At 48.8% G+C, this 26,399-nt stretch overlaps 1 protein-coding gene and 1 long non-coding RNA gene across 2 annotated transcripts in view; one reads left to right on the plus strand and one right to left on the minus strand.

Moving 5' to 3' along the window:
• Window positions 1-606: 606 nt before the first annotated feature.
• On the plus strand, window positions 607-7,397 carry LOC131276070 (uncharacterized). The gene is made up of 2 exons (XR_009183551.2): window positions 607-720; window positions 1,535-7,397. It is a non-coding gene; the product is annotated as an uncharacterized lncRNA (long non-coding RNA).
• A 7,575-nt stretch (window positions 7,398-14,972) lies between these two features.
• PLA2G4D (phospholipase A2 group IVD) overlaps window positions 14,973-26,399 on the minus strand; it is a 34,051-nt gene continuing 22,624 nt past the window's right edge. The window contains exons 14-20 of the mRNA XM_058290068.1: window positions 20,060-20,177; window positions 19,580-19,717; window positions 19,244-19,351; window positions 18,910-19,104; window positions 17,619-17,785; window positions 16,648-16,834; window positions 14,973-15,196 (exon numbers count right to left, since the gene is read on the minus strand). Coding sequence (XP_058146051.1) covers window positions 14,973-15,196; window positions 16,648-16,834; window positions 17,619-17,785; window positions 18,910-19,104; window positions 19,244-19,351; window positions 19,580-19,717; window positions 20,060-20,177 — 1,137 coding nt within the window. The remainder of the gene's footprint in view (window positions 15,197-16,647; window positions 16,835-17,618; window positions 17,786-18,909; window positions 19,105-19,243; window positions 19,352-19,579; window positions 19,718-20,059; window positions 20,178-26,399) is intronic.

The following is a 26,399-nucleotide window of genomic DNA, read 5'->3' on the forward strand; positions in this document are numbered from 1 at the left end:
GTGTGGGGGAGAGAGAGTTCTTGTGCTGTGAAAGCTAAGACGGGGAGCTAGAATTACGCTCACGTAGGGCAGTTCTTGATCAAGGCAGGCCTGCACATTTCAGGGCTGGGCCCGAGGCTCAGAGCCAGCGCCTCACTGCTCATCGGCTATTTTTAAAACTGTGAAATTCAATATGTGCAGGGTAGCAGGGAAGGGAGAAGGAAGAGATGCTGTAGGAGAAATGGCTGAGGCCACCCAGGCAACCAAAGCCGGCTCTTTCCTGGGAAAGTGAAGTCAGCGGCTTGGCTCTTGGCTGACACCCCCAGATCTCTAATAAACACCTGGCCCTGTGTTCAGCGTTAATGGTGGGGGCCATAATTCACACTGTCTCTCTTTTCAGCCCTTTCTTTGGTTTTAATCGATGCCGTGTCTGACAGCTTCAAGAGAATGTGTCCTAGCTCTGTTTTAAAAACTAAATACAAAAATAAAAACAAGATCAAACCCTCCTTGTGTTCTGCTTGCAGCTGTTTTACAATGAGCGTGCAAAGTGCGCATCTTTCTGCCCCTCCGTGTGCCGGCTCTGCGTTACCAAGCACCCTCTCGAGATGGGAATGCCCCCTGCACCTCCTCTTTCAGCTCTTCACTCTGAGGCTGTAGCTTTCCAGCACCGACTGCTTCTAGTCCAAACAGCCCTAAGGGAAACCAAGCCAGAGCCACAGTCAGGCCGACAACAGGCCAAAGGTATGTACTGGGTGTCTGGATGGGAGAGGTGTGTAAGGGAGGTTTTTATTTATTTCATTTGTATGTGTGTGTGCTGCTGTTTGGGAAAAAATAGCTTGGATGGCAGTAATAAGAATGATGGTAAAAGTCGCTGATGGTCTTTAAAATACACACATGGTCCTTTGCGAATCAAAAGCAGTTTGGAAGCGACCTGAACAATTGCCAGATCTCTGGCCAGCACAGCACCTGACAGTTTACAAAACACATTCATTTATGTTATTCCATTTTTGAGGAGCCGCATTTCTGGAGCTCTTTACCAGAGAATAGTGCCATCCAAACTGATGATTGGAAAAAAGGCAACTATATCTATTCATGAGTAACTGTGGATGCCAGATATGGCTATAATGTTTTATTTTTTATTTTTTCACAAGAGAGAGAGAAAGCTTGATATTTGGAGGGGAAAAATAATCTGGGGATGGAGATCTTTGATCTACAAGGGCATTTGAAACCAAGCTTCCTTGAAGTCAAAGCAAAAGTCACTTGTGTGACCTAGAAGAACTTCTGACTCTCGGCGAACTTTCAGAATATGAAAGGAAACGTGCAGTAGACTAAGCACGATAGGGATAGTTGAAGATTAGTGGTGGCTGGGAGCCGAGAGCCCGGCAAGGAGCACAGAGGCTGCTGCAGCCACTTCCGGTGGAGGGCAAGTTCAAGAGTTAGAGAGAAAGCAGCCTTGCTGGTGGACGGGGTGTGGGCCGGGGAAAGAGAGGGGCCCAGGCTTCCTTCTCCTGCCTCTTGGACGTCCTTCTTCTCTTCTTTCCTCCTGCCCTAGCAGACATTTCCCTCCTCCTTCGTGCCCTCCTGTGGAAGGCTACGCCCGCCCCGCCATCTCCTCAACGCCCTGGCCCCCTCCATGCCCGCCTTCTCGCTTCAGGACTCTGCTCCATCTCTGGTGAGGACATGCCTAAAATAGGAAGATAAAGCAGACACCAAATTCTCCGGTGCAGATGAAAATCCGAACGAGTTCTTTGTACAGCCCTATGGCCTCCGTTGTCCCAAACTGCCTCGCAATAAAACTTGTCCTTAAGAATCGCTGGCACCTGGATGGGTCTGGCTCTCTTTTGACTGCACCTCCGTCTGCGTCGGCATCTCAAGGGCCTGCCGATCCCTTGGCGGTGACAACCCTGGATGACCTTGCCATGGGACTGCATTTGCTTCGGGGTCTGAGGGGTGGGGAGAGGATGGGGCTTGTTCTGCTTGTTGGAGGCCACGTTGATCAGAACATTTTTATTAGAAGCAACTGTGGGCGGGGTGGAATTAAGGGAGGTGGGCCTTACCTTTTTAACCTTCCCAGGAACGAGCCAGAAGGTGACTGGGCAGATTGTTTGTGTCACAGCAACTGGACCTGCTGATTCTCGAGCCCCTGAAGCCCCTCCCTGCAGAGCCTCAGGAGCTTAGCGCTAGGGAGGGGGGTCCCATTTCTTGACCCGGTGGGCAGAGAGGACGAAGGGAGGATTCCTTAGGCCATTTTCAGCCCTGGGTAGGGACTTCCTGAGGGTCTTCCTTTAGAAATGTTTGTGAGGGGTGCCCCAGACCTTGTCTAGCTTAGTTCCTGCAAAATCCACCTTCTATGTATTAAAAATAAAAGCCAAGCAAACTAACTTCCCTCTGCCAAAACCACAACCCTAGCAATGCTCTGGCACGGAGCCACTCCTGCCTGGACCTGCCCCCGCTCCCGCCCTGGGCACAGGCCCCCGGCCCTGCCGGCGGCCCCTTCCCTGCCCCCTGGCAGAGCAGCCAGGCGCTCGGCAGGAGCTCCGTCACTCCCAGGCGACGTCACGGCCCGCTTGGTAGTGGTGGCCCGGAGGGGTTACGTCAACATCGTGCCTAACGAAATGTGTGTTCTGAACGTGAATCTATGCACAGGTATTTCTCATGCCCCGCCCCCTTCACAGTGCTCATTGTGCTATTCTCATTTCTCCTGGGTGTCTATCCACTCCCCCATCAGAGGATGGGACTGTGTGTGAGCAAAGAGCCCCACGCAGAATAGGAGCTGGGTAAAAGTTGACCAAAAGGAAGGATGAGCGAGAGGGAGGGAGGAAGGCAGGAAGGAAGAGAGGGAGGAGAGGGACGAGGCAAGGCAGACAACCCGAGCAGGACTTGTAGCAGTGACAAAGCGTCCAGTGTTGAGAAGTGTCAGAGAACCATTTTGAGACCGGTAGACTGACGGACAGTATATTTGTCCCTGATATGTGGCCATATATATACATATGTTTTAACCTTCCCCTTGTCTTGTAACCTTGAGGTAATTTTAACTTTGTGCTGTCAAATATAAGCATTTTAATAAGAAATATGCTAATATTAATGAATTTTTATCTAGAAGAAGGAGACGGCAGTGGAATCTGGGAGGGTAAAAGACTGTATATTCCCGTTTCATTCCAATTGTTTATAACAAGAATATATTTTTTAATTTGTGTAATGTAAAATAAAAGAAAAAGGGGGAAAAAGTATTTTCCAGAGCAAATTCATTTGAGCCAATTGAATCTTTTTGGTCGAATAATATTTAGCTGTTTCCAGTTTTTCCAATTTCTTTTTTATGTTGTTCATTAGGATCAAGTCTTTTCCATATAACATGAAATTTTACCTGATATAGCTTCATCTTTGTGAATTTTCTTTTGTGGCCACTATTTCTTAACAAGTCTAGTTTGTGCAAGGTCAATCCCACCCGCCGCTACCCGCCCCTCAGATGGTTCCCTTGTCTGTTTGCTCATTGTCTTGCTCGTTGTTTTTGCTCATTGTCTACTTGCTGTTTCTTCTTTAGGAGGCATCAGGAACCAAACCTGGGAACTCCCATGTGGGAGGCGGGTGCTCAACTGCCTGAGCCACATCCTCTCCCCTAGGTCAATTTTTTTATCTCCAATAAATGATTCTTTAGAAATTTACCATGTGACATTTTAGCTGTTGTTAGTTTTATTTTGCATGGATTATTCCTAAAAGTAGTGTTCACTGTAAATTAGATAAAGGACTGATCTTGTTTTTTTTTTTTTAATTACAAAAAGCAATGGCAAAGGAAAGGCATTTTCCATAGGATGGTTTAAAAATGGCATAGTGCCTTGATAGTTTAGAATGTGGGAAATTCTACAAAAATAAAGAGATCAGTGTCCAGGGTTGGGTGCTTTGAAGATGGCAGTTCTCCAAAAAGAAACTCCCCTAACTGAGAAGCAGAGGGAGAGAATCATGTGGAAAAAGTGGTTGCCAAACAGACCAGAGATAACAAGCCACTCCATAATTGTCCTGATTGTTTATTGTTTATTTATTAATATATTTTTAAGATTTATTTTTTATTTATTTCTCTCCCCCCGCCCTGTTCCCCCCGTTGTCTGCTCTCTGTGTCCATTTGCTGTGTGTTCTTCTGTGTCTGCTTGTATTCTCATTAGGCAGCTCTGGGAACTGATCCTGGGACCTTCTGGAGTGGGAGAGAGGTGATTCCTCTCGTGTGCCACCTCAGTTCCCTGTTCTGCTATGTCTTCTTATTTTCTCTCCTCCTATTGCATCACCTTGCTGCGCCAGCTCTCCGTGTCGGCCGGCACTCCTGCGCAGGGCCGCATTCGCCCATGGGCTGGCACTCTGCGTGGGCCAGCTTGCCCTCACCAGAGCCCTGGGCATCGAACCCTATATGGTAGACGGGAGCCAATTGGCTGACCCACATCCATTTCCCCCGATGGTGTTTAAATTACAATTTCTGGAATTGGCTCAGGGCACAGCTAACTACTTCATCGTTTAGGACAATGTTGGGTCTCTAGATTCTGGAAGCTAAAGACTCACTTAGTGAGCATCCTGGCCACCTGTAGACCTTCAATTCTAGGAAGTGAAAGCAAAAAAAATACAAATATAAATATAACATACAGAGTACAATATATGTTGTTTAACAATGTTACAGTCTCATATTGTTAGAAGGGTTCTCACTTTCAAATATCTTTAGCTAGCAGGAAAGGAGGGGTTGGCAAAGTATATCTGGGGACAGTTGTTGGAAAAAATGAAATTGTTTCACGTATAGGCCAGAACGAGCTGAGACTAAATCCGGTTATGTTAGTGAAGGGCTTAGAGTTTGAGCCCGGCCAGCCCGGGGGCAGCAGCTGCTGCTGCTATTACTGTGTGTGGGCAGGCTCTGCCCAGGCACTTGGGTTTCAGGGAACAAAAGTCCCTTCATTTTGCTCAAATAAGGGGAGAGGTGACACTTTATCTGAAGAAATTGATCTATCTTCAGTCTTGAGTACAGGGAAGGCAATAGCCGATTAAAATATCTTCTTACAGATCCCTGGAAAAAGGATTAGGTGACATCAGGAAAGACAAAGAGGAATAGAGCTTCTCTAGTTGTCCCTGATTCAAAATTAGATGGTGCAGGCCAAATATTGCATGATCTCGCTGGGATGAAATAATTAGAATAAGTTAACTCCTAGAGTCAGAATCTAGAATATAGTTTACCAGAGGACAGGGTGGAGGTAGGGAAAAGGGAGTCAAAGCTTCGAAGGCACAGAGTTTCTATTTGGGACAGTGGAGAAGTTTTGGTAATGGATGGTGGAAGTGGTGGCACAACACTGTGAATGTAATTAACAGCACTGTGAACGAGAGTGAGAGGAGAAAGGTTAGGTTGTATATGTGGTACCAGAAGCACAATTAAAAAAAAAAAATCCATGGAACTGCACAAAATACAGTGAGCCATAGTTTAACCCAAGGTAAACCATGGACTATAGTTAATAGTACAGTTATAAAAATGTGTTTTAAGCAATTGTAACAAATATTCCACACCAGTGCAAGGTTTTAATAATAGGGTAGTATATGGGACTCCTTTATTTTCTGCATGATTGTTCTGTAAAGTCACAGCTTCTCTTTAAAACACACACACACACACATACAAACTAGGGGAGCTGATATAGCTCTGTGGTTGAGCTCCTGTTTCCCATGTATGAGGTCGTGGGTTTAAGATCCAGTACTTCCTAAAAAAGCAAAAACAAAAACTAGTGAAAAAACCATATTAGGTGGTGCAAGTCCATTGTGGTGGTGTTGTGAGGAGAGGAGGGGTTCCTACAGCTCCAGGACATATTACCCAACCTTTACCAGCCTTTCTATCGTCACTAGTAAAACAGGGATGATAATGACACAGACCTTGTAGACATGGAGAATGAACCCTAGCAAATAGTAGGCTGCGATCAATGTTAGTCCCTTTCTGCCCAACCCCCCATTACAGAAAGTGTAGGTTCGATAACCCAGCTTATTGTGTTGAGGAATAAAAAGCATAACCTTGCAAAATATCTAACAAGTCACTCCTGCCCCCGCTTCTGTGGATCGGCCTGTGAGGGCATAGCCTTGCAGGAGAATATCAAATAAATAACTCCCACCCCTGTTTCTGTAAATCAGCCTGTGAAAACATGACCTAATAGAAAGATATCAAATGAGTGACTTCACCCCCGCCTCCCCTTCTGTAAATCAGCCCGCAGCCTGGCAGCTGCATTCTGCCTCTCTAACCTCCCTGCTTATAAATTTCGCCTAGCAACACTTTAGTCAACGAACAAAAGTTATGCTGATCCCACCTGAAATCCTATATAAACCTATGAAAACTGAAAAACGGGCCTCAGAATTTGGAGATTGACTCTCCTGTGGGCCTGCTCGTAATAAAACTGTTCGTCCACCTCTCTGGAGTGCCGGTTGTGAGTTTCTACGGTTCAGAACTCCTGGCGTTGCTGCAACAATTGGGTTATTGATTCCGTTGAGTATTGCAGACCTGTTGTGACTCCTAAAATTATCTCAATATAACAATTATTTTTCTTTCAAAAATAAGATTTACTGTCTATTTTGGATCCCATGAAGGGAAAAGTGGGCATTTCACTAACTTTCCTAACTTTATATTCAAGAACCAGTTTTGAGGGTGGCATTTAGCAACTCTGCCCACCCCCATCCCACCCTATAGACACAGACACACAGAAAATTAGGAGTTCACGACAGAGCAGGAAATGGGGACAGGGCTTGGTCCTAGGTAGAGTTCTAGGGGCCAGAATGCAGAAATGGGGAGAGAAGGATAGCTCAGGCCACAGCGTGTGGCCGAAGCTGCAGTGCAGAAACATTTCTGGACCCTGCCACGCTGGCACGGCAGGCCTTGGGGCAGTGGCCGTGACGCTGGGGTAACCCGACTGAGTTGAGCCGGGAAAATGGCAGAGGAGCCAAGGCCACCTTCGCCCAGGTGTGTGCTCAGCTTGATTCCCACAGTCCGTGTCAGCCCTGAGATAACTGCCCAGAGAGGGGGCAGAGGAGCAAACCAGACGCTGGTGGGGGTCCATCGTCAGTCTGCCCAGCTCACCAGCAGCGGGTGAAGAGGGCAACGCCAGAGCAGCCGCAGCGTCCGCAGCTCGCAGCAACGCCAGGTGGGAGGACTGTGTTTCAACAGTGACCCCGTGTGGCGTAGAGAGTAAATACTGCTGAAAATCCACCTGACAACCTTGGCTGCAGGACCCATTCCCTGAGACCAAGGAAGTATTCCTGGAAGCTTTGTGGTTATCATTGGAGGGAAACATCCAGAAGGAAAGATATGCTTCTTTTTTTTTTTTTTTAAGATACATTTCTAAGCTAGATGGGTTGGCGGCTCAAAGTCAATTCAATTGATAATTAAAAGGAAAATGAAAAAGAATACAAAAAGACAAAAACTAACCAAATAATAATAATAATAAAAAGGAGAATGATCTTAATTTGAACTCCAGGCCAGGGAATTGATGACGGGTCCTTACCTTGGGGACTAATCGCCACCCTTGGCACAGGCAAAGGTTTTGTGACAGCTCCCTGGCCTCCAGAAGAGGCCTCAGCTTCTTCCTGGGTGAACCGGCATCGCAACAGCTGCACTTTCTCCAGAAGCGGACGCTCCTCCTCCAGTCACCTATTTAAGTAATTGTCCCCCACCCACCCAATTGCTCAACGAATTAGTCAGGACGCTTTCAGTTATAGGTATCAGGAGCCAAACTAAACGAGTTTAAGCTTGAAAAGCAACTTATGGTCTCATCTCACTGGAAAAAGAGACCACATTGTCACAGACCTGAAAGAAATGAAGATGCTGGAAATTTGAGGAAGGATAGAACCCGGGATTCAAAGCAGCTAGAACTCTTTCCTGTCCATCTCTTATCTCCTCTGCCTCTGCTCCTCTTTGCCCATTGGCCTCATTCTCTCCATTTGCAGACAGTCCTCCTGTACCTGCAGGGTATATAACCACTGGCAGCCCAAGTTTAGCAACCCCAGTGTCAAGAGATACTCTTTCATCAGATTCTTCATCCTAGGGAAGGGCTCCAATGGGCTGGCTTGAGCTAGATTCCTGCTCTGTCCTGCCTCCAAGGTACATTGTGAAATCCCAGTACACACCCTCTCCCTGAGGCTGCTGGGCAGGGGTTGTTAACTGTGAAGTGATGGGAAAGCTGGCTCAGCAGGCACAAATCAACAGCCACGACCTACTGTGCACAACACAGACAGATGCAGGTCCCTCCCAAGTTTTGTGTGTGTTTTTTAAGGAAACTCTTAACTGACGCATAACATGAATGTTTTAACGTATGAAAGCAAATGACTCCTAAGTGTATGACTTGATTTTTACAGTTGAATACATGCCACAGGACCACTACCCTGATCAAGAAACAGCTCTTACCAGCCCCCCATCCCCAGAGATAAACACTATCCTGACCTCTGACATGACGATTAGCTTTCTCTATTGTTGAACTTTATATAAATGGAATAATTCGGGGTTATTCTTTTATGTCTGACTTCTTACCCTCAACTTATGTTTGTGGGAAATTCATAAGCATTATTGTGTGCAGATGTAGCATGGTTAAGGTTCATAGCTGCATAGTATTCCATCCCACGCTACACCGTAATCTATTGATCCACCTTGCTGCTGCTGGACGTCCTTTCGCGGAAGGGGAAAATTCCAGGTGTTATTGGATTGTGATGGTAGTTTTGTGAGAGGTTTTACCTAAGATCTTTGCCTTTGAGTTTTGCTGTGAATTATGTTCTCCTTTGAATATATGTGTAAATGCTGGTTAGTAATTAATATTTCAACTTGATATGTGAGTTTAAAAGCTTATCAAGCACAGGCGTGTGCTCTGTGCTCTGGGGCTGATCACACCCTGCCGGGGGCAAGTTGTGCAAATTGTTTCCCGACAGTCACTTGGCAGCACAGCCCCCTGGTGGCGGCCACCTGAACTGCAGCCATAACCAGACGAAGATTGGTGCTCGGTTTTCAAACTAGAGCTAGACACGCTAAAATCTATCCTTGAACCAGTAATCATTTACGTGAAAAAAAGTGCTCCATCTCCATCTCATGATTGTCTTGAAAATAATGATAATGCTTCAACTGTACAGAGTTTCTATCTGGGTTGATCTATTTTGGGTAAAGTTTTGGTAATGGAAGATGGTGATGGTAACAAAACATTGTGAATATAATTACCAGCACTGAATTATATATTTGAATGTGGTTGAGAGGAGAAATATTAGGTTGTATATATGGTACTAGAATAAAATTTTATAAAAACATAGGACTGTTCAAATTATAAATGAAGGACTCTAGTTAATAGTACAATTATAAAAATATTCTTTCATGAATTGTAACAAATGTACTAAACCAATGCAAGGTGTTAATAATGGGGTGGTATATGGGAACTCTGTATTTAATGCATGATTTTTCTGTAAACCTACAACTTCTCTAATAAAAAATAATTACCATTTATCAAGCACCTATTATATTTTGGGTTCTGTGCCAAATTCTTTACAGGCAATATCCTGTATAATCCTTACAGTGAGGTGGTTCACTCTTAGGTCCTTTTAGAGAAGAAAATCTACAGGCTTAGGATTTGAACTCCAGTCTTCGCCCACAATCATCTCTTCTGCCTTCTCCTGCTGAATGCAACGAGCTATTCAATGCCCACTCAAGGTTCATTCCGCCAGATCGGACCCCTCCCCGAGTTGGAGAGGAGCGCACACTCCCTCCTGGACTCTGTTGAGAGGCAAATACTCCTAGCCCCTCTTCCGTATCTCCCTCTCAGCTGATGAAGAAGGGACATGCTCTCCTGCTTTCCCTCATCCATTCCCACAAGGAAACGGGTTGTTTTTGTGATTAGTAGAAGCCTCATGGCATTCACTGGGTCAGGTTCTACTAGTAGGTCAGGTTAGTGCACCTGAAAGGCCCAGAGCCTCATGGGTGTTTCCTCCATCTTCCTGTACCTGGGCTCTCTGTCCCTGCTTCATTGCTCAAGATCAGGTGTCAGGTAGGATGACCAGCTGTCCCAGTTTGTCTGGGACCTTCCCCATTTTAGCATGGAACTTCTCACATCCCGGGAACCCCCTGAGTCCTAGGTAAATTGACTTTCTTCCTCAAACTTGGGAAAATCAGGCCGAAGTTTCAGGCCCAAGAGTCAGTTGTCCTAGATTCTGTGAGAGGGTGAGAATTTCGTCAGACTCCTGGCTTTGGCCATATTGGCCAATCCAACATTTACCAGAATTCTGCATTGGCAGTGGGGTTTTTAGGGACTTGTCCTCCCTCTAAACATGGGCTTAGTCTCAGAATGTGGGTTCTGCAGGCCTGGGTTTAGATCCAAGTTATTTCACCTGCTCTAACCTCAGAATCTGACTCTTAGCACAGTGTCTTATCTCACTGGGCTGCTGTGAGGATTGGATGAGCAAATGCAAATGCTTAGAAGAGTGTCCAGCTCATGGTCATGCTCAGTAAATAGCAGCCATCACCGTTTCCCTTTGTTTCTGCACACAGGCCTGCCAATTGGGATCACCATCCTGTGCACCTCTGTGCTGCTGAAGGCCTCCTGGGTATTGATCCTGTCTTTTACTGATTTTTATTGTGAAATATTTCATAAAGACAAAAGACTATATAGCACACTCACAGATATGATGTGAAGTGTAATAATAAATTATATGCCTATGTACTCTCTCCACCCCAGCTTAAGAAAGAGAACATGACCGATGCTTTTGAAGTCCCTCTTTAATGCTAATCCTCTCTGCCAGGGTAACAACTAATCTGAACTTTGTGTTAATCATTTCCTCACTTTTTGTTATATGTTTACTCTCTATATATGTATCCTTAAATACTATAGGTGAAGTTTTGGATATTTGGGTACTAATTCAAATGGTAGCCATACTTAGTTTCTTTTCTCACTCAATATTATATTTTTAAGATTCATCCATGTCAATGTGATGAGACCAGAGTTCACTATTCTTCCTCACTTTACAGTAGTCCACGTTTAAGACTGTACTTTCAGGGATCATTTCTATAGTTGGTTACAGTATTCCACGTTTGACTACAAGTCCCTATCGGTGGACATTTGGATTATATCTAGGTTTTTGTTCACGCAAACAGTGCTGCCGTAGTCTCATATATCTTGCCTGGTCCCAAGTCTTTATTTATTGCCCAGTAGTAAAGGCCTGCCCTCTGATTTGGTTTTCCTCCATATCAGAGCTCTAAATCCAACAGTCGAATCCCCATTAAATCCTCTTTTCCTGTGTGTTAGTTGGGATTCATGATTATGAGGGACCAAATGCCCAATTCAAGTACACTTAGGAAAAGAAACGGTGGGGAGTATTTGGGCGGAACGACCGAGCAGTCCGGAGGCGACCCGCTGCTTGGGCTCGGCACTGTCCGCGTGGCCTGGTGTCTTTCTCCATCTCGGGGCTCGGCTGCCTCTGCCTCACCTCCGTCCTCAGTCAGCTCAGGCTTCGCCTCCTCGGGCCCAGCTGCTGGCAGTCGCTGTAGCCTTGTAAGGGTAAAGCCACACTGGGAAAATAGGAATAGAACTACATTGGGAGGTGGGAGTTTCAAGTGCCTTCAAATAGATAAATGACTTAAAACGGTCTGTAAAGGGAGTGCCAATAAATAACAGGACGGCCTGTAAGGAGAGTGCCAATAAATAATATGGGACTGCTTACAAGAAGCAGCCTTTCAAAAAGAAAAAAAACATAGATACGTTATCTTGAGCTAACCACAGTGTTCCGCTTCTGTGCCTGCTTGCTTGCTCGCTTATTAGTAAACGCCCCCCTTCCTAAAGCTGTAAAACCACCCCTTCCCTGAGACTCGGGGCTGCTCTCCCCTCTGCAGAGGAATGAGACAGTCGCCGCATGGCTAATAAGGCTCACAGTTGGAACTATATTCAAAGTCTGCGTCTAGTCAATATCGCTGGTCTGTAACAGCCTCACGTCGGCCCAGGTTCAAGTAGTCCAGCAGGAGAGAGCATCTCTGTGCCTGCGCAGCCCTACACTGTCTCGGCGTCTCACTGGCTCTGACTGGTCGCCTGCCCAGCCCTAAGCCACGGCCCCGGCCAGGCCTGAGCCCCAAGCCCGCCCTGGAACTGGGGTGGGGCCAGTGGGGGCCCTTGCAGCCTGAGAAGGGCGTTTGGGGGTAGCTCCTCAGAAGGGAGCAGGGGCACTGTTCCTAAGAGAAGGGTAATGACCACAGGACAGCGCCGAATGGTGAGTGTCCAGCATACCCTGGGCCTGCTGTGTGACCCTGACTAGGTCCCTCATAGTCCCCGGCCTGTTTCTTTACCTGTGATTGGGAGTGATGGACGGAAGCTCTCTCGGTCCTGCTGGGCTCTGAACTCTGGTCGTGTGGGGTCCAGCGGCCCCAACATCCTCCTTGATACTCTGTGGCATTTTGAAATCATAGCCGGGCCTCAGCCCTTCAGAGCTCTGCGGGCCAGTGTTTGTTTTTCCAGACCTCCAAACATTTCCCTATTTTATTTCTCAGAAAGTTCAGACTGCGGCTGTGAGGTCACCTCTGTGAGCATATTCCTCTCGGCAGGCCGAGTGAGCCCTCCGAGGAGGCTGGCTGTGGAAAAGAAAGCCCAGTGCGCCTTGGCAGCCCAGCAGCCTTCCTAAACCGCCCCATCACTCTCACTGCCACCATCTCTCAGGCTGCGAATGTCAGAGCCTTCGGTGGATCTTCACCTGCCCCGCGCCCCTGAATCCGGTCGTCACAGAAGCTGGTCATTTTCTTCCTCTGCAGTGGTATGCTCTCCCTAGCTCTTCTCGCTCGCTCCTGTTGACGAGGCCGGCTGCCGGGCGGGAGCTGCCCTGCGGAGAGGGCTGCGGGCAGGGAAGTGGGGCGGCCTCCGGCCACAGCTGTGAGGCCCTGAGTCCTGCCAGCCGCACCCGAGCCTTGAGGCGCCCCCGCCCCTGCCAATACCCCGGATTGCAGAGGACCGTTACGTCGGGCCTGGATTCCTGACCCTCAGAAACTGAAGGAGCTCCAGGAACCCTGGTCAAGAAATGCAGGGAGCAGACATCCTGATGTTGGTCTCAGACTTTAAGGACATGTAGCTAAGATTTCACCGTGAGAATGAACTGGATTGTTCTCCATCTCCTCCTCCTTCATACCCAGCATCAGTCTAAGCAAATTCCCTGCCATCCCTAATTTATTAAGCATTTTTCACAAATTTTTAAAATTTTGCATTGAATTTTGTCAGGTAATTACTTTTCTATTGTTATTCTCATTTGGTCCATAAATTGTTAAATACAAGGTGTAAACGTACTAATATAAGACCATTCTTGCCTGGTTGGGATCAACCCAACCTGAGGAGGAAGATCCATCTCCTGCTTGCCATTCCCACCGCCACCACCCGCGGTGACCCCGGCAGCCAGCCAGTCCATCCTGGGCTGGGCCGGGGCGGCCTGCAGGGCCTTTCTGCCCCGCTGGCTGGCAGCCGCGCCCAGGAGGCACCGTGTGAGGCCGCGGCAAGTCGTACGCGCTGTCCCCGGTGGAGGCAGATCTGGCTGGGGGCCTGGCGGCTGCAGGCCTCGGTCCTCACCCATTTCGGGGTCAGACACTCGCAGGCACACCCAGGAGCTACCCTGAGCATCCGAGGGGCCGCACATGACTCTCCTCCACCCTCTCTGGCTTGGAAAATTCCCCAGATGGGTAAGTCTTTTTTCCCTCGTTGCTTCCCGCTCTCACTCCCAGAGCACAGGGCCTGCTGCGAGGGAACGCCAGGGACCAGGGTGGGGTGGTGCCTAGTAGCCTGGCCGCCGACTTGAACAGCCTCCAGTCCCAGCCCTGGCTTCGCCACTTTTAAACGTTTGCTCAGTCCCTGTCCAAGGCCAAGCACCACAAGACACCCCTGTGGTTGAACAAATGTGGGTTTATCGGTACTCGGCGCAACAAAGGAGACTACAACCAATGGGCACCCGGGGAGTGTCTCAGAAATAGGTGTTATTGTGGGATTTGGGCTTGCGTTGGGTGATTTTAGGAATGGGGCAAGGAAAGGAGGTTTTGGACTGGGTGCTGTCAGGGGGTGCGGGCATCTTGATAAGGAAGCAGCAGTCACTCATGCCGAAGGGAAGAGGGTGCCGTGCGGTCCTTTCTGCGGTTTCACAGCCATCTCCTTTTTTGGTCTGTGCTCAGCAATGACGACGGAGCCTCTTGTTCCTGCGCGCAGTCACGTTGCACAGCCGTCCTGCCCGACGCCGGTGTTCTGTGGACCTGTTTACACTGCACAGCGGAAGGCTGCGGCCCCAGCGAGGCCGGTCAGCGGCCAGCGGCTGCTTTCTTTCTCTCACCACATATGAGAAAGGGGTAAAAGTACTACTGAAGACAGTAGGCCGTTGTGAGGATGCAAGGAAATAAAGTAAAACGCATGGCATAACATAGAGCACAACAACCGGAAGATGTCATCACTGCCATCGTTTAAAAATGAGTTTGTGATAAATGGTGGAAGCGGAGAATCAAAATAAAGCCAGATACAGAAGAGGCAGCGCAAGAAGGGTCCTGGGGAGGGGTCCCCTGTCTTGACGCTCCCGCCGTGGCGTCCACCTGAGGCCAGGAGAGCCACAGCTGGTGTGTGCGTGTGTACCTTCAAGTGTGGGGAGCCAAGGAGCAAGTTCTCCAGGACGCTCTGGGAGTCCTGAGGCCTGGAGACCCCTCCCCAGCCAGCGAATCCTCCGCCCCACTCTCGGCCTGAGCCTCCAGGGTGCACCCCAAACCCATTCCGGAAAGAATCACATGTGAACATGGGTCTGGCGCGACCAGCTGTTCTGCACACCGGCCTGGGGAAGAGTTTATTGTCAGCGCCTCTCCAACCAGCCGTGGACATAAGGCACAGCTTTGGGTGGGATGAGGCCCCCTGCGTTGCGGGGGAGCCGGGAAGCTCCCGCGCAGGGAGACCGTGACTCCCTCCAGCCGCGGGTGGGGTTAGGCCCCAGCCCCTGGGGGGCAGGGGTCCTCCGGTCCTGCTGCCCCAGCAGCCTCATGTCTGCGCCCCTGGCCTCCCCGCCGGGGCCCGGGGCTTCAGGGCACTCCTCAGGGCCTGCAGGATGGCGGCCTGGCTGTGGCGCACGTTGTAGTCACTGAGGCGCAGCAGGCGGTCGAAGTCTTCCTCCTTGTACGTCATGTTGAACAGGGAATAGGGGGAGGTGGCCCGGGTGAGGTCCACCTGGCCGGCCTGGAGCTCCGCACTGCTGCGCCGGACACCTGTCCAGGGGCGGGAGGGGTGAGGAGCCGGACCCAGAGGCCCCCACGGCCGGGCAGGACTAAGACTTGCGGTTCGGGCCACCCTCAGCCAAGGGCGTCCTCGCTTTTCTCCCAGCTCTCTGTGACCTTTGTCCAGGAATATAAATGTGGGGAGCACATTCTGGGACATTAAGAGTTTTGAGGGAAGTGGATTTGGCTCAAGTGATAGAGCGTCCGCCTGCCACATGGGAGGTCCAGGTTCAAACCTTGGGCCTCCTGACCCATGTGGTGAGCTGGCCCCTGTGCAGTGCTGATGCGCGCAGGAGTGCTGTGCCACGCAGGGGTGTCCCCTGCAGAGGGGAGTGCGCCCTGTAAGGAGAGCAGCCCAGTGCAAAAAAAGTGCAGCCTGCCCAGGAGTGGAGCCACACATATGGAGAGCTGGCGCAGCAAGATGAGGCAACAGAAAGAGACGTGGATTCCGGGTGCTGCTGACAAGAATACAAGAGGACACAGAAGAGCACACAGCAAATGGACACAGAAGAGCAGACAACTGGGGGGGGGGCAGGGAAGGGGAGAGAAATTTTAAAATAACTAAATAAATCTTAAAAAAAAAAAAGAGGTTTGCGTCTCTGCACGTTTCCTTGAACCATTACACTTCTTTCACTATTTAGGCAGCCCCGGGCATCTCCACATACTGCTTCAGGAGGAGGTGGAAACACCAAACAGGCGATCAGCTGGGCCAGTCTGAAAACCAAGGGGCTTTTGCTTTGCAAGAATCAGTCCTTGTTGGTAGAGAAAGAATTCCCAGATGTTGGCCAAGCATATTAGTGCAAAGCTGGAAGATTTGGAATTACAGTGGGAATGAGAAAGCAGGGAATCACCTACACCGAAAAAAATTAGTCTTTTCCCACCAAAAGGAGATAAAAGTCTGTCCAGTTAGTGAGAGGGGGAATGGAAGGAGTGTGCAAAGGGGCCCGAGAGTAGAGGCCCAGCTCCCCGAGATGGGAACCCAGCCTGGGTTGGGTAGCAGAGTGGAGAGGCCATCTGGAACCCTGGTAGGGTCAGGGGAATCTGAGAGAGGGGCAAGTGCTTGCTTTCCCGGCTGTTTAGCTGGAGAGCCCTTGGGAAGTCCTTCTCCAGCCTGGTGGCTGAGCAGTGGTGGCGAGGGCTACAGGTGCTGAAGAGGCAGGCACCCGGGCCCTGGACTCAGGGATCCCCACATCGCCCTCCCCCCCACAGAGCAGGGGAGCAGAGGAGCCCCCATGAAGCTTAGGAACTAGGGGGAGGCCAACGGACACAGGACAAGAGGCCGCAAGCTCATGGCCCTGCAGACACGGGGCCCTGAAGGGATCTGGGCTTTGAGGCCTGGGTGGGGCCAGCTTTAAGCCTCGCCCAGGCAGACCCTCCACCCTCTGTGTGGCTGTGGGGCAGCGGGGGAAGGGCCCAGGCTGCCAGGCTGGGGGGGGTCTCACCAGGGGCTGAGTAGTCCTGGAAGGAGGCATTGACCAGCGGGAAGTGCAGCAGGACAGGGGCCTCGGGGCAGGCAGGGTCAGAGAAGAGGTGGCACTCCTTGGGCTGGTGGCGGTCCTGAGGGCCCAGCTCCACCCGGGGGAAGGGCAGCCCCTGGGCCCGGCAGTACAGCTCCGTCTGTTGCAGCACCTGGGGGAGAGTGCGGCCCAGGGGAAGCCCGGCCATCCCGGGTCAGCGCTGGGACGCAGCACCCCAGGGGAAGCCTGGTCATCCCGGGTCAGCGCTGGGACGCAGCACCCCAGGGGAAGCCCGGCCATCCCGGGTCAGCGCTGGGACGCAGCACCCCAGGGGAAGCCCGGTCATCCCGGGTCAGCGCTGGGACGCAGCACCCCAGGGGAAGCCCGGTCATCCCGGGTCAGCGCTGGGACGCAGCACCCCAGGGGAAGCCCGGTCATCCCGGGTCAGCGCTCTAGGAAGGCTAGGGTGGCTCCAGCCCAATCTGGTCAAGACACCAATCTGGCTCTGTTCCGTGCGTGGCCCGGTTAAGTGACACGGGCCTGGGAGGGAGTCTAAAGCTCCAGGTGGTGGGCCTTGTCGTTTGACGAACACCTCTAGGTGGGGAGCAGAGCCAGCGCCACTCCCATTTGGATGGTTCTTACTGGATTATTCAAGTCCCAGAGCACTGGGCACTTCTGCATCCCAGCCCCACCCCTCCCCAAACCCCTGGGGGAAGCCCTTAAATGTGTGGAGATGCCCAGGGTCCCCTCCCAGCTCTGTCCCCGCTGCTCTCTGCTCCCCTGTCTGGGAGCCCAGGGCCCGGCCTCCACAGGCCCTTCCCAGCAGAGCAGCCGGGCGGGTACCGCGATCAGACCCTGGCATCTCTCCTCTCTGCCTGGGGACCCAGGAGCTTGGCGCCACTGTCTCAGCCCCTGGCTGCCTGTTCCTGGAGCCTGGCCTGGCTGGGCAGAGGTACCTTGAAAGGTGAGGACAGGGAGTAGTCGAAGGAGAGGATGAGGTCCAGCCTGCGGCCCGGCCGGAGCAGGGAGGGGACGCTGGTGTTGAGGAAGTAGCCGGTGTCCACCAGGCAGAGCTGGCGCTCCTGAGGGGTCAGCTGGCCGGGGCTGCAGTCCAGCTGGCAGTCTGGTGGGCACAGGGGCAGTCAGGGGCAGCCCCTGGCGGCTTCATACCACTCGTGACCCCGCGTCCCCTCTTATGCCCTAGGCCACTCCCTGAATGTACAAACTGCCCCCGGCCCCCCTGAACCCTTCCAATGGGCTCTTTCCCAGGCCACACCCCAGGAGAAGGGGACGCTGTGACCAAGGCCTCTGCCAGGCCCTGTAACGACGAGGGTAGGAGTTAACAAAGGACTGAGAAAACGGAATCATTACATGGATGCCTTTTTACTTTCTGGTATATTGTAGAATAGCCAAACGTAAGTAAGTACCTGAAATTATTGAAGCTCCATAATCCAGACACCCCAATCTTTGGTAATGATTGTATCTTTACCTTGTGATTGCAACATCCTCATGATATCTCGTAACTAGCCCCGCTTGTACCCCCTTACTCTCTTTTACAACTCTGGAGTCTTATGTCATAAAGACAGCCCTTACTATCTACTAATGTAGGAACTTGAGTCAGCCTGGACGCAGCCCGCCCCAATTCCTAAACTCTCTACTAGACCAAGCTAGATCTAACCAAATTGGGTGGAGCAGGTGGAGCTCAGTGGTTGAGCACCTGCTTCACATGTCTGAGGTCCTGGGTTTATTCCCTTGTACTTCCTTTAAAAAAAAATTGGCCTACCTGACGTGCTCAGTAGCTTAAACCTTAATCTACTAGTGACCTATACCTCATTATAATACTAAAAATCACACCCATCCTTATATTGAGGCCACTCTTTTCTGCATCTATTTTGTGACTAAGCATGTAATCAACCTGTACATGCTCAACTATTAGATCATCTCTAACTTCGTCATCTCAAGCCATTACACTCATCCTAAAACCAGCCTGTCTTTGGATACTATAAAACTATTGGAGTCACTGCAGTTCAGGAAGACAGATTTTAGGCCTCTGGGCCGTCTGATCTTCTTGCTTCACACTTGGCAATAAACTCTTTCTCCCTCTGAAACCCCCAGTGTCTTCGGGAATTGGTCATTTGAGTGCTTTGGGCAGAGAATCCCTGCTTTGATCAGTTAACAGTCCTCGTCATGGCCCACCCCCCTGGAGGACAATCTTGTTACCCGGGGACACACTCCCATGGCCCGCACCTGCCCAGGTAGAGAAGTCTTTCTGACCACAGTAGTCTCGGTGCAGCTGGAGGCCCTGGAGGAAGTTGGGGCTGCGCTGGTGGAGCGGCCTGCCTGTCAGGAAGCCCTTAAATGCCTGGGCCAGGGCTGTTCCAGGCTGCAGCCACGAGGCCTCCAGCCACGAGGAGGTCCCCGAGGAGGCAGGGGGCTCCTTCTCTGCAGCTAGAGAAAGAGATGTTGGGCCCAGGACATGCCTGGCTCTTCGCCCTTTCTTCCCCGCTCACCCCCAGCCCCCAGCCAGTGTCGGAAGGGAAGTGGCCTCCGGCCAGATTCTCTCCATGCTGTCCTTGCCTACCCATGTTCCTAATCTTGTCCTTGATGTGCTGTTTCCAGGTCTCATCAGAGCTGGTGAGGTTATACCAGGCATCCAGCAAGTTCAAGGAGAAGATGTTGCTCCAGATACCTGCAGAGCCAAACCCCCAGAGAGGTCATCCCCGAGACCCCGTGCCCCACCCCACTGTCTGAAGCCAGGGGTCCCCACACCTGAGCACTGATGGAGAAGGGGAGGTGGAGCGGGGGCTGCCCCTGGGAGGGCTTTTCCCCGCAGCTCGCACCCTGCCACTCACCCAGGACCCCTGCCTAGGCAGAGAGGCCTGGCCTGGGCCTGAGCAGGACCTTCAGAGTGACTCACTCTCCAGGAAGCAGATCCGGGACTCCGGGCGCCTTCTCATCAGCCGCCCCATGAAGAAGTCGGAGCCGAAGAGCTCGGAGGGGATGTAGGCCCCGTACTTCAGGAACCCTACCTCGTAAGGGGAGAACTCGACCCACTCTAGAGGGGCAGGAGGGAGAGGGGGTGGGGAGGGGAGTCGGCTCAGGCGGAGCCTGGCTCTGAAAAGGCCAAGGGCCCCATTCCCAGCAGGCTTGGCCTCCCTCCCGCCCGGCGTCCAGCAGATGTGGCCCCTGCAGGGTCCAGGGCTGACCGCTGTCCCCCTGCCCCTCGCCAACGTCCTCACCCCCACCTCAGGACAGGGCACTCCCGGCTGGCTCCTGAGCTGCCGAGAACCGCCACCCCTCTCGGAGGCTGGCAGTCGTGCAGGAGTTTCGTGTTTGAATTCCCCGGGAACCCTCAGGGTCCAGAGGATTTGGGGGGGTGTGTATTGGGGGACTGTACCCTTGAAGTCGAGGGTCTCCACCTTGTTCTCTTTGACATTGAGACTCAAGTAGAGGGGAAGAGGGTTCTGGCCGCGCTCCAGGGCGGCTCTCTGTCCCGACAGCTTCTGGTCCATCACCTGGAGTTGGGGGTAGGCGGGGAGGGGACACGAGGGTCTCAGTGAGGTCGGGAGCACCCCTGAGGCAGCAAGTCCACCAGGACAGGTGCTGGGTGGAGTGCAGGCTGGGGTGAGGAGGCGGCTCCTCCCTTGGGCCCCTTCTCCCTTTGGAGGGACTTGGGGGGTGTGGGTGGAGTGTGCACACTCAGTCCCCACTCCCACCCCTGTGTTCTGACCAGCCCCGGGTACAGGATTGTCAGGTATGGCTACGCAGGTTGTGCACCGCACATCTCCAAAGAAGACCATTCACAAGGACTAGGAGTTCCAGTGGCTCCTTCGTTACGGGTTGGAGGGGGGAAAGGATGTGGACACTGACACACAGACTCAAAGGCACAAGGGTGCGCGCGTGCACACACACACATTACTTTCCCAAAAGACACAGGAATTCCATGGTTAGTATCCTTTGTAAGCTATGCCACCAGATGGGCTGCCTTTCTGGGTTCACCGTGCTGCCGCTCAGGCTTCGGCCCTTCCCAGATGCTTTCCTGACATCCTAGCCACCTCACCAGCCCCCTCTTCCCTGCTCTACACAGTAGGAGTTGTAACCCATTAGTCAGCCTTGCTTACTGGTCCTCCTTTTGTCTTTAGTGAAACTCCAAGCTCTGTCCTTGATGGCCTGGACTGTGCCTTGCCCCTTAAAAAGTTCTCATTACGAGCTGAGCCAGAGATTCACGCAGGGCTCATCCAAGGGTGGGCAAGCTCAGCGGCGTGGCTGCCTGGAGCACTGGCGCACACCTCGGCAAGGTTTCTGCTTCCAGAGCTGAGGTCAGAGCACGTCGTCCTTCTCCTAGGCCCCCTGAGCTGGAAGGACCGGACTCAGCAGCTAGTCCTAGGGGCTATCAGCCCTTATAGTCCGATTCACTTAAAGATCGACTATACAGATTGCCAGGCGTCTCTGGAGAATCAGCCTATCAGAAACCACTGAAGAATTTGATTTATTTAAATCTCCCCAGGGATTCTATCAGTCAGGATTCTAGTCCAGCCTCTCCAGCAAAGAGCCCCCTTCCTGCCCTCAGCGAGGGTCAGCAAGCCAGGGGACCTCCTCCTCCCCAGCAGCCCTTCTGTCACGTGGCGAGAGGGCTCCAGCGCCAACCACAGTCATCTTTTTCACTGTTTCCTTCGTCAGTTCCCAATATGACTAGACTTATACGGAATCCTCAAAAAAGCCCCAAACAGGACTCGGCAGCCCTGGCTCTGGTGATGCTGTTATATCTAAAGTCAGTCCCATCAACGTGAGTGTATATATACACTGGGAGGGAGGTTTGATTAGTGCCTGCAAATCCCTTCTCAATGCCTTTTTATTAAGAACTCCTGTTTGCTTACTTTACATATATACACACACACATATACATGCAAGGGAAAATGCATCGTTTTACTACGGCTTCACAATTTCTGCCCTGGGGAAAAGTTTGGAAAAGGGTCAAACACCCCATCCATCTATTGAAACAGTGCCCAGTATTCTCTTTAATCACTCACCAGTACGCTGTAGGCAGGGCTCTTGGTCTCTAGTCCCCCCCTCCCAGTTTCCAAATGAAGATCCCCAACCCTACGGAACACCCACCCTGACAAGCGAAGAGTCCCTGAAACGTCGGAGCTTGGGGCAGTACTGGCAGTGTATCGATGTGGTTTGGCAATGAATGTGGTAGGATTAAAGGTTGTAAAAAGCTTATGTCCAGAGTTGAAGAAAAACGTGTAAGGCCTTCTTAAATCAGGGAAAGACTAGAGAAAAACTATGAGTTTCTCCTTGAGGAATGAGGAGCAGCTTCTAAACAGCTCAGTGCTTGCTACCAGAAGAGTAAAGAAAGAAGTTTCAAAGAGATACTTTGAGAAGCACTGATTATAACTGGTGTATTTTACAAGATGGTTTTTATAAAAACCCAAGCAATATTCTACAAGTATGTAGACCAATAAAGTGGTTCTGTGTAAAAGTTTCAGGGCATATTTCTCTAATAATCCTTAATAGTAATTAATTTGTAATTTCTCATTAATGCAGTTATATTTTGACATTTAAAAACGTCTTTTGATGCTTTAGATTAGTATGCTATAGGAGAAATAAATATCTGTTTTTACATAGGCCTAAAAATTACAAACCAAAATTAAAATTGTCTGAATAAAAACATTATTTTTAAATGCGTATAATGAATGCTATCTCAAAAGAGGTAAGTCATGATAAATAAGAAAAAAGAATACAAATTGAAAGCTTTCAAATATATTTCAAATTTTAAAAACTACATGGGTATTCATTTTTAAGAATACATATATGTCCAATGACACCACAAGAATGTTTATTCTTGTGAACAGTTAAAAACTAATTAGGTTTGCCTTTTAAGAAATGACGATAAACCATGTACATAAAACCATGCATTGAATCATTATTGTTGGTTCAAATGGTAATTATAGCCTAAGATCAAATTGTATTTTCCAGCACCTCCTGAAGTAGACTGTTAAAACTAACTTCTCCCACTTTATAGTAACTAATTGCTGTCATCACTTAGAAAAGTCAGTTATTAAAACATAACACCTTGGGAAACGGACTTTGGCCCAGGAGTTAGGGCGTCCGTCTACCATATGGGAGGTCCGCGGTTCAAACCCCGGGCCTCCTTGACCCGTGTGGAGCTGGCCATGCGCAGCGCTGATGCGCGCAAGGAGTGCCCTGCCACGCAGGGGTGTCCCCCGCGTGGGGGAGCCCCACGCGCAAGGAGTGCGCCCGTGAGGAAAGCCGCCCAGCGTGAAAAGAAAGAGCAGCCTGCCCAGGAATGGCGCCGCCCACACTTCCCGTGCCGCTGACGACAACAGAAGCGGACAAAGAAACAAGACGCAACAAATAGACACCAAGAAAAGACAACCAGGGGAGGGGGGGAAATTAAATAAATAAATAAATCTTTAAAAAAAAAAAAAAAAAAACCTTCAAAACAGAACATAGGGAGTGGGTGTAGTTTAGGGGTTGAGTCCCTGATCCCCTGGTACGAGGCCTGGGTTCAATCTCTGGAACCGCCTAAAGGAAAAAAAAAGAAACAAACAAACAACAACAACAAAAAACTGAGCATAATATTAAACAGTAGATCCAAAGAATACATCAGACATATTAAAAAACAAAAACATTTCAAATAATTGTTGGTTTCAGTCAAGATGTTCAGTGAAAGAAAGAAATATAGACTTAATTTCTGGTAAGGATGGGCTAGATTATTCAGATCATCCTTTTCAGTGAAAATACTAAAAAAGGTAGATACAAATTTTAAAAACAACTATATCAGAAAAATTGAAGAGCAAGCAAAAGAGTAAGGAAATGATCAGGCCAAAATCTAAAGGAAAATGGGAACCCGGAAATGTAAATGAGTACCCGACCAGCAAGCCACTTTTGTCCTGACGGCAATTGACGGTCCAGGCAAATTTGGTCCTTAAGTTTTACATGACGACAGAGCAAAGGAACAGAAGTCAAGACCCAGGGCTTGATCACACATTAAGCTGGGTAAGAAGGAAGAGAGAACCAGAAATAAACTCACCCCCTACCAAGCCAATCTCAGAAAACTGCAGTAAGTGTGGCCTTTGGAGCAGAGAATAAAGGTAAAGAGAGTGGGAAGATACCTATTCTTGAGAACCTGATGTCATAAACCACCCTTCACATGAATATTCAACCTGAGCTTTCATCACTTAGGTTGTTCAAGGATCCTCAAGCCATGAAATTGATTCAAGGTGACCCCAAACTAAGTGTCCCCAGGCACGAAGAAGCAAATTGGAAATCCTCTCTGGAAAAAGACGCTTTCGTCCTTAACCTCAAAAAAGTCCCATAAATAAGTTTCCAAGGAGACTGAACAATCCATAACTGGAAATAAACCTGCACACTAGGAAACAAGGCACACTGAGTGAGAGCCATTAGAAAAAACAGACTGAAGGAACAGATCCACAAAGACTTCTTATATTGGAATTATCAGACACAGTTTATGAAACAACTATGGTGTAATATATTTAAGATATATTAGACCAGCTTGAAGAATTCCACATGTAAGAAACAAGAAACTATTAAAATGATCTATCATATTTGAAGAAGAAATTGATATGATTTCTAGAAATAAAAAGAAAATAACCAAAATTTAAAGCTCAATAGGAAAGTTTAACAACAAATTAAGTACAGCTGAAAAATTATTGAACTAGAATATAGTCAGGAGAAATTATCCAGAATGCAGTTTGGGAGTTAACAAATAAAAAGATATAATATATGGAAGAATGCTTAAAAAACATGTAAAATAGTGTGAGAAGTTTCACTCTATATTTGATTGATGTTCCATAAGGAGAGGAGAGAGAGAATGAGCAGAGACTACTTTTGAAGAAACAGTAGCTAACTAGTACTATATTTAGGTTGATTTCATTCAGAAACTGCTACTCATATAAATATGCTAATAATTTGTATTTCTTCAAAATAAACAAAAGCACATCCATGATATTGTCAGAAAGAAGACTTCTTAACATTCTTTATTTCTAGATGTGGGATTTCTTATCCATTCATAGTAATTGGGATGCTCACCTTCACAGGTCAAATTGTGAAATGTCTAGAAAACTTAAAAGAGTCTCCATATAACCAAAATTTGCTGAAATTCAGTCAGACACCAAAATAAAAAGCTTATCCTGAATTAGACACTATTGAACTAGGCTATTTTAAATCACTGATAAAGTCTGATGAAGTTTTCAATTCACAAACGCTAATCAACCCAAATGAGCTGGAGCAGGATCTACAGACGGGAGATTAAATTCCCATCCAGGCTTAGCTGGAGCCATTTCATCAACAAGCTCAGAAGCTTTTACTCTGAAGGATAGAGATGCTTGCTTATTATTGGGCGACCACAAATTTTTGTCTCACAAGCCCTGATAGCCAATAATCCAAACTTTTTCAACTTTACATCTGACTCTAATCATTGTATAACTGACAAGTGAGTTTTTGGTGATGGCTTTTAAAGCAAGCAAGAGAGAAAGACTCTACTAATTCCTCTCCCTTGTTGTAAGTTAAAAGATATAAGTATTATTTGAAGCCATTGCCACTCCTCCACTCTCTTCTTGAGACCTGCCCAATGACAAGGGAGAAAAAGAGTGAGACCTACCAATAATGCCAACTTATCACATTATAGCCACTGAGCTTATCCTAGTCCCTCCTCGCAAATGGCCCATTCCAAATCTAAAATCAAGGACGATTTGCAAAAAAGACTGAAAAAACAATTGGCCTTGCCAAAATAATGAACATTATCTCATTTGTATTTTCAGTAATAAGAAAAAAGGATTTAAATAGAACGCTTTCTTGAATGATCACACTAGTATTTAAATCATGAATTTTTCTAAAAATGAGATAGCCTTTCATGTCCCTTATAATGAAGCAGGAAGCCCCAACCAATGTTAGGACTTTTCATCTTTGGCAGCAGGAGGCAAACATTATAGCTTATGTTCTTAGTCAACTACCAAGCAATTTTTCTTAGTAAACAGCTTCTACCCTCTGTGAGTTCATTAGACAAATTACATCAAAGTCAGGACCAATGGTTTATGGCTGGTAGCTTAATAAAGAGACTAATTATACCAAGGAACTTAATAATAGTGATAGTAATTATTTGTTTGGATTTAACAGTAATGATAATAGAATATGTTAGAAATATGTTATTGAAGAAAGCAAAGAGGTGCATAGATAATATGTTGGACCAGAAATACATAAGAGACATGTGAACATATATATTAGTAAATCATGAAATTTAAGCAGATTCAGATCAGAAGGTGTTGGGGGCCATAAACAAGCCCCCAAAGGAGGAAATGCTGAAAAAGGACATATAAATTCTCATACACAGGGAGAAAAGATCAGAACGATGGGCAGGAACTCAAGTGTTTTAAAGCACGGTAGTCTAGAAAAACTGAAATCTCTCTACCTTTGCCCCCACTCTCCCACCCCACCCCAAAGCATCTGGAAGTGCTGGACAAAACCCTAAAATATTATTTAAATGCATAGCTGACATTGCGATAAAGTGAGGGAAATTGGTGAGTGGGAGTGTTTAAACCACATGTTGGGTCACAAAATAGGCCTCAATAAATACGAAATGATAGAAACTATACAAAGCACCTTCTTAGATCATAATGGAATGAAGTAGGAAATAAATACAGATAGGAAAGGGGGGGATGTACAAATGTGTGGAGGCTAAACAACACACTCCT

This window comes from Dasypus novemcinctus, chromosome 3 (genome assembly GCF_030445035.2).
Source record: "Dasypus novemcinctus isolate mDasNov1 chromosome 3, mDasNov1.1.hap2, whole genome shotgun sequence".
Taxonomy (NCBI): Eukaryota; Metazoa; Chordata; class Mammalia; order Cingulata; family Dasypodidae; genus Dasypus; species Dasypus novemcinctus.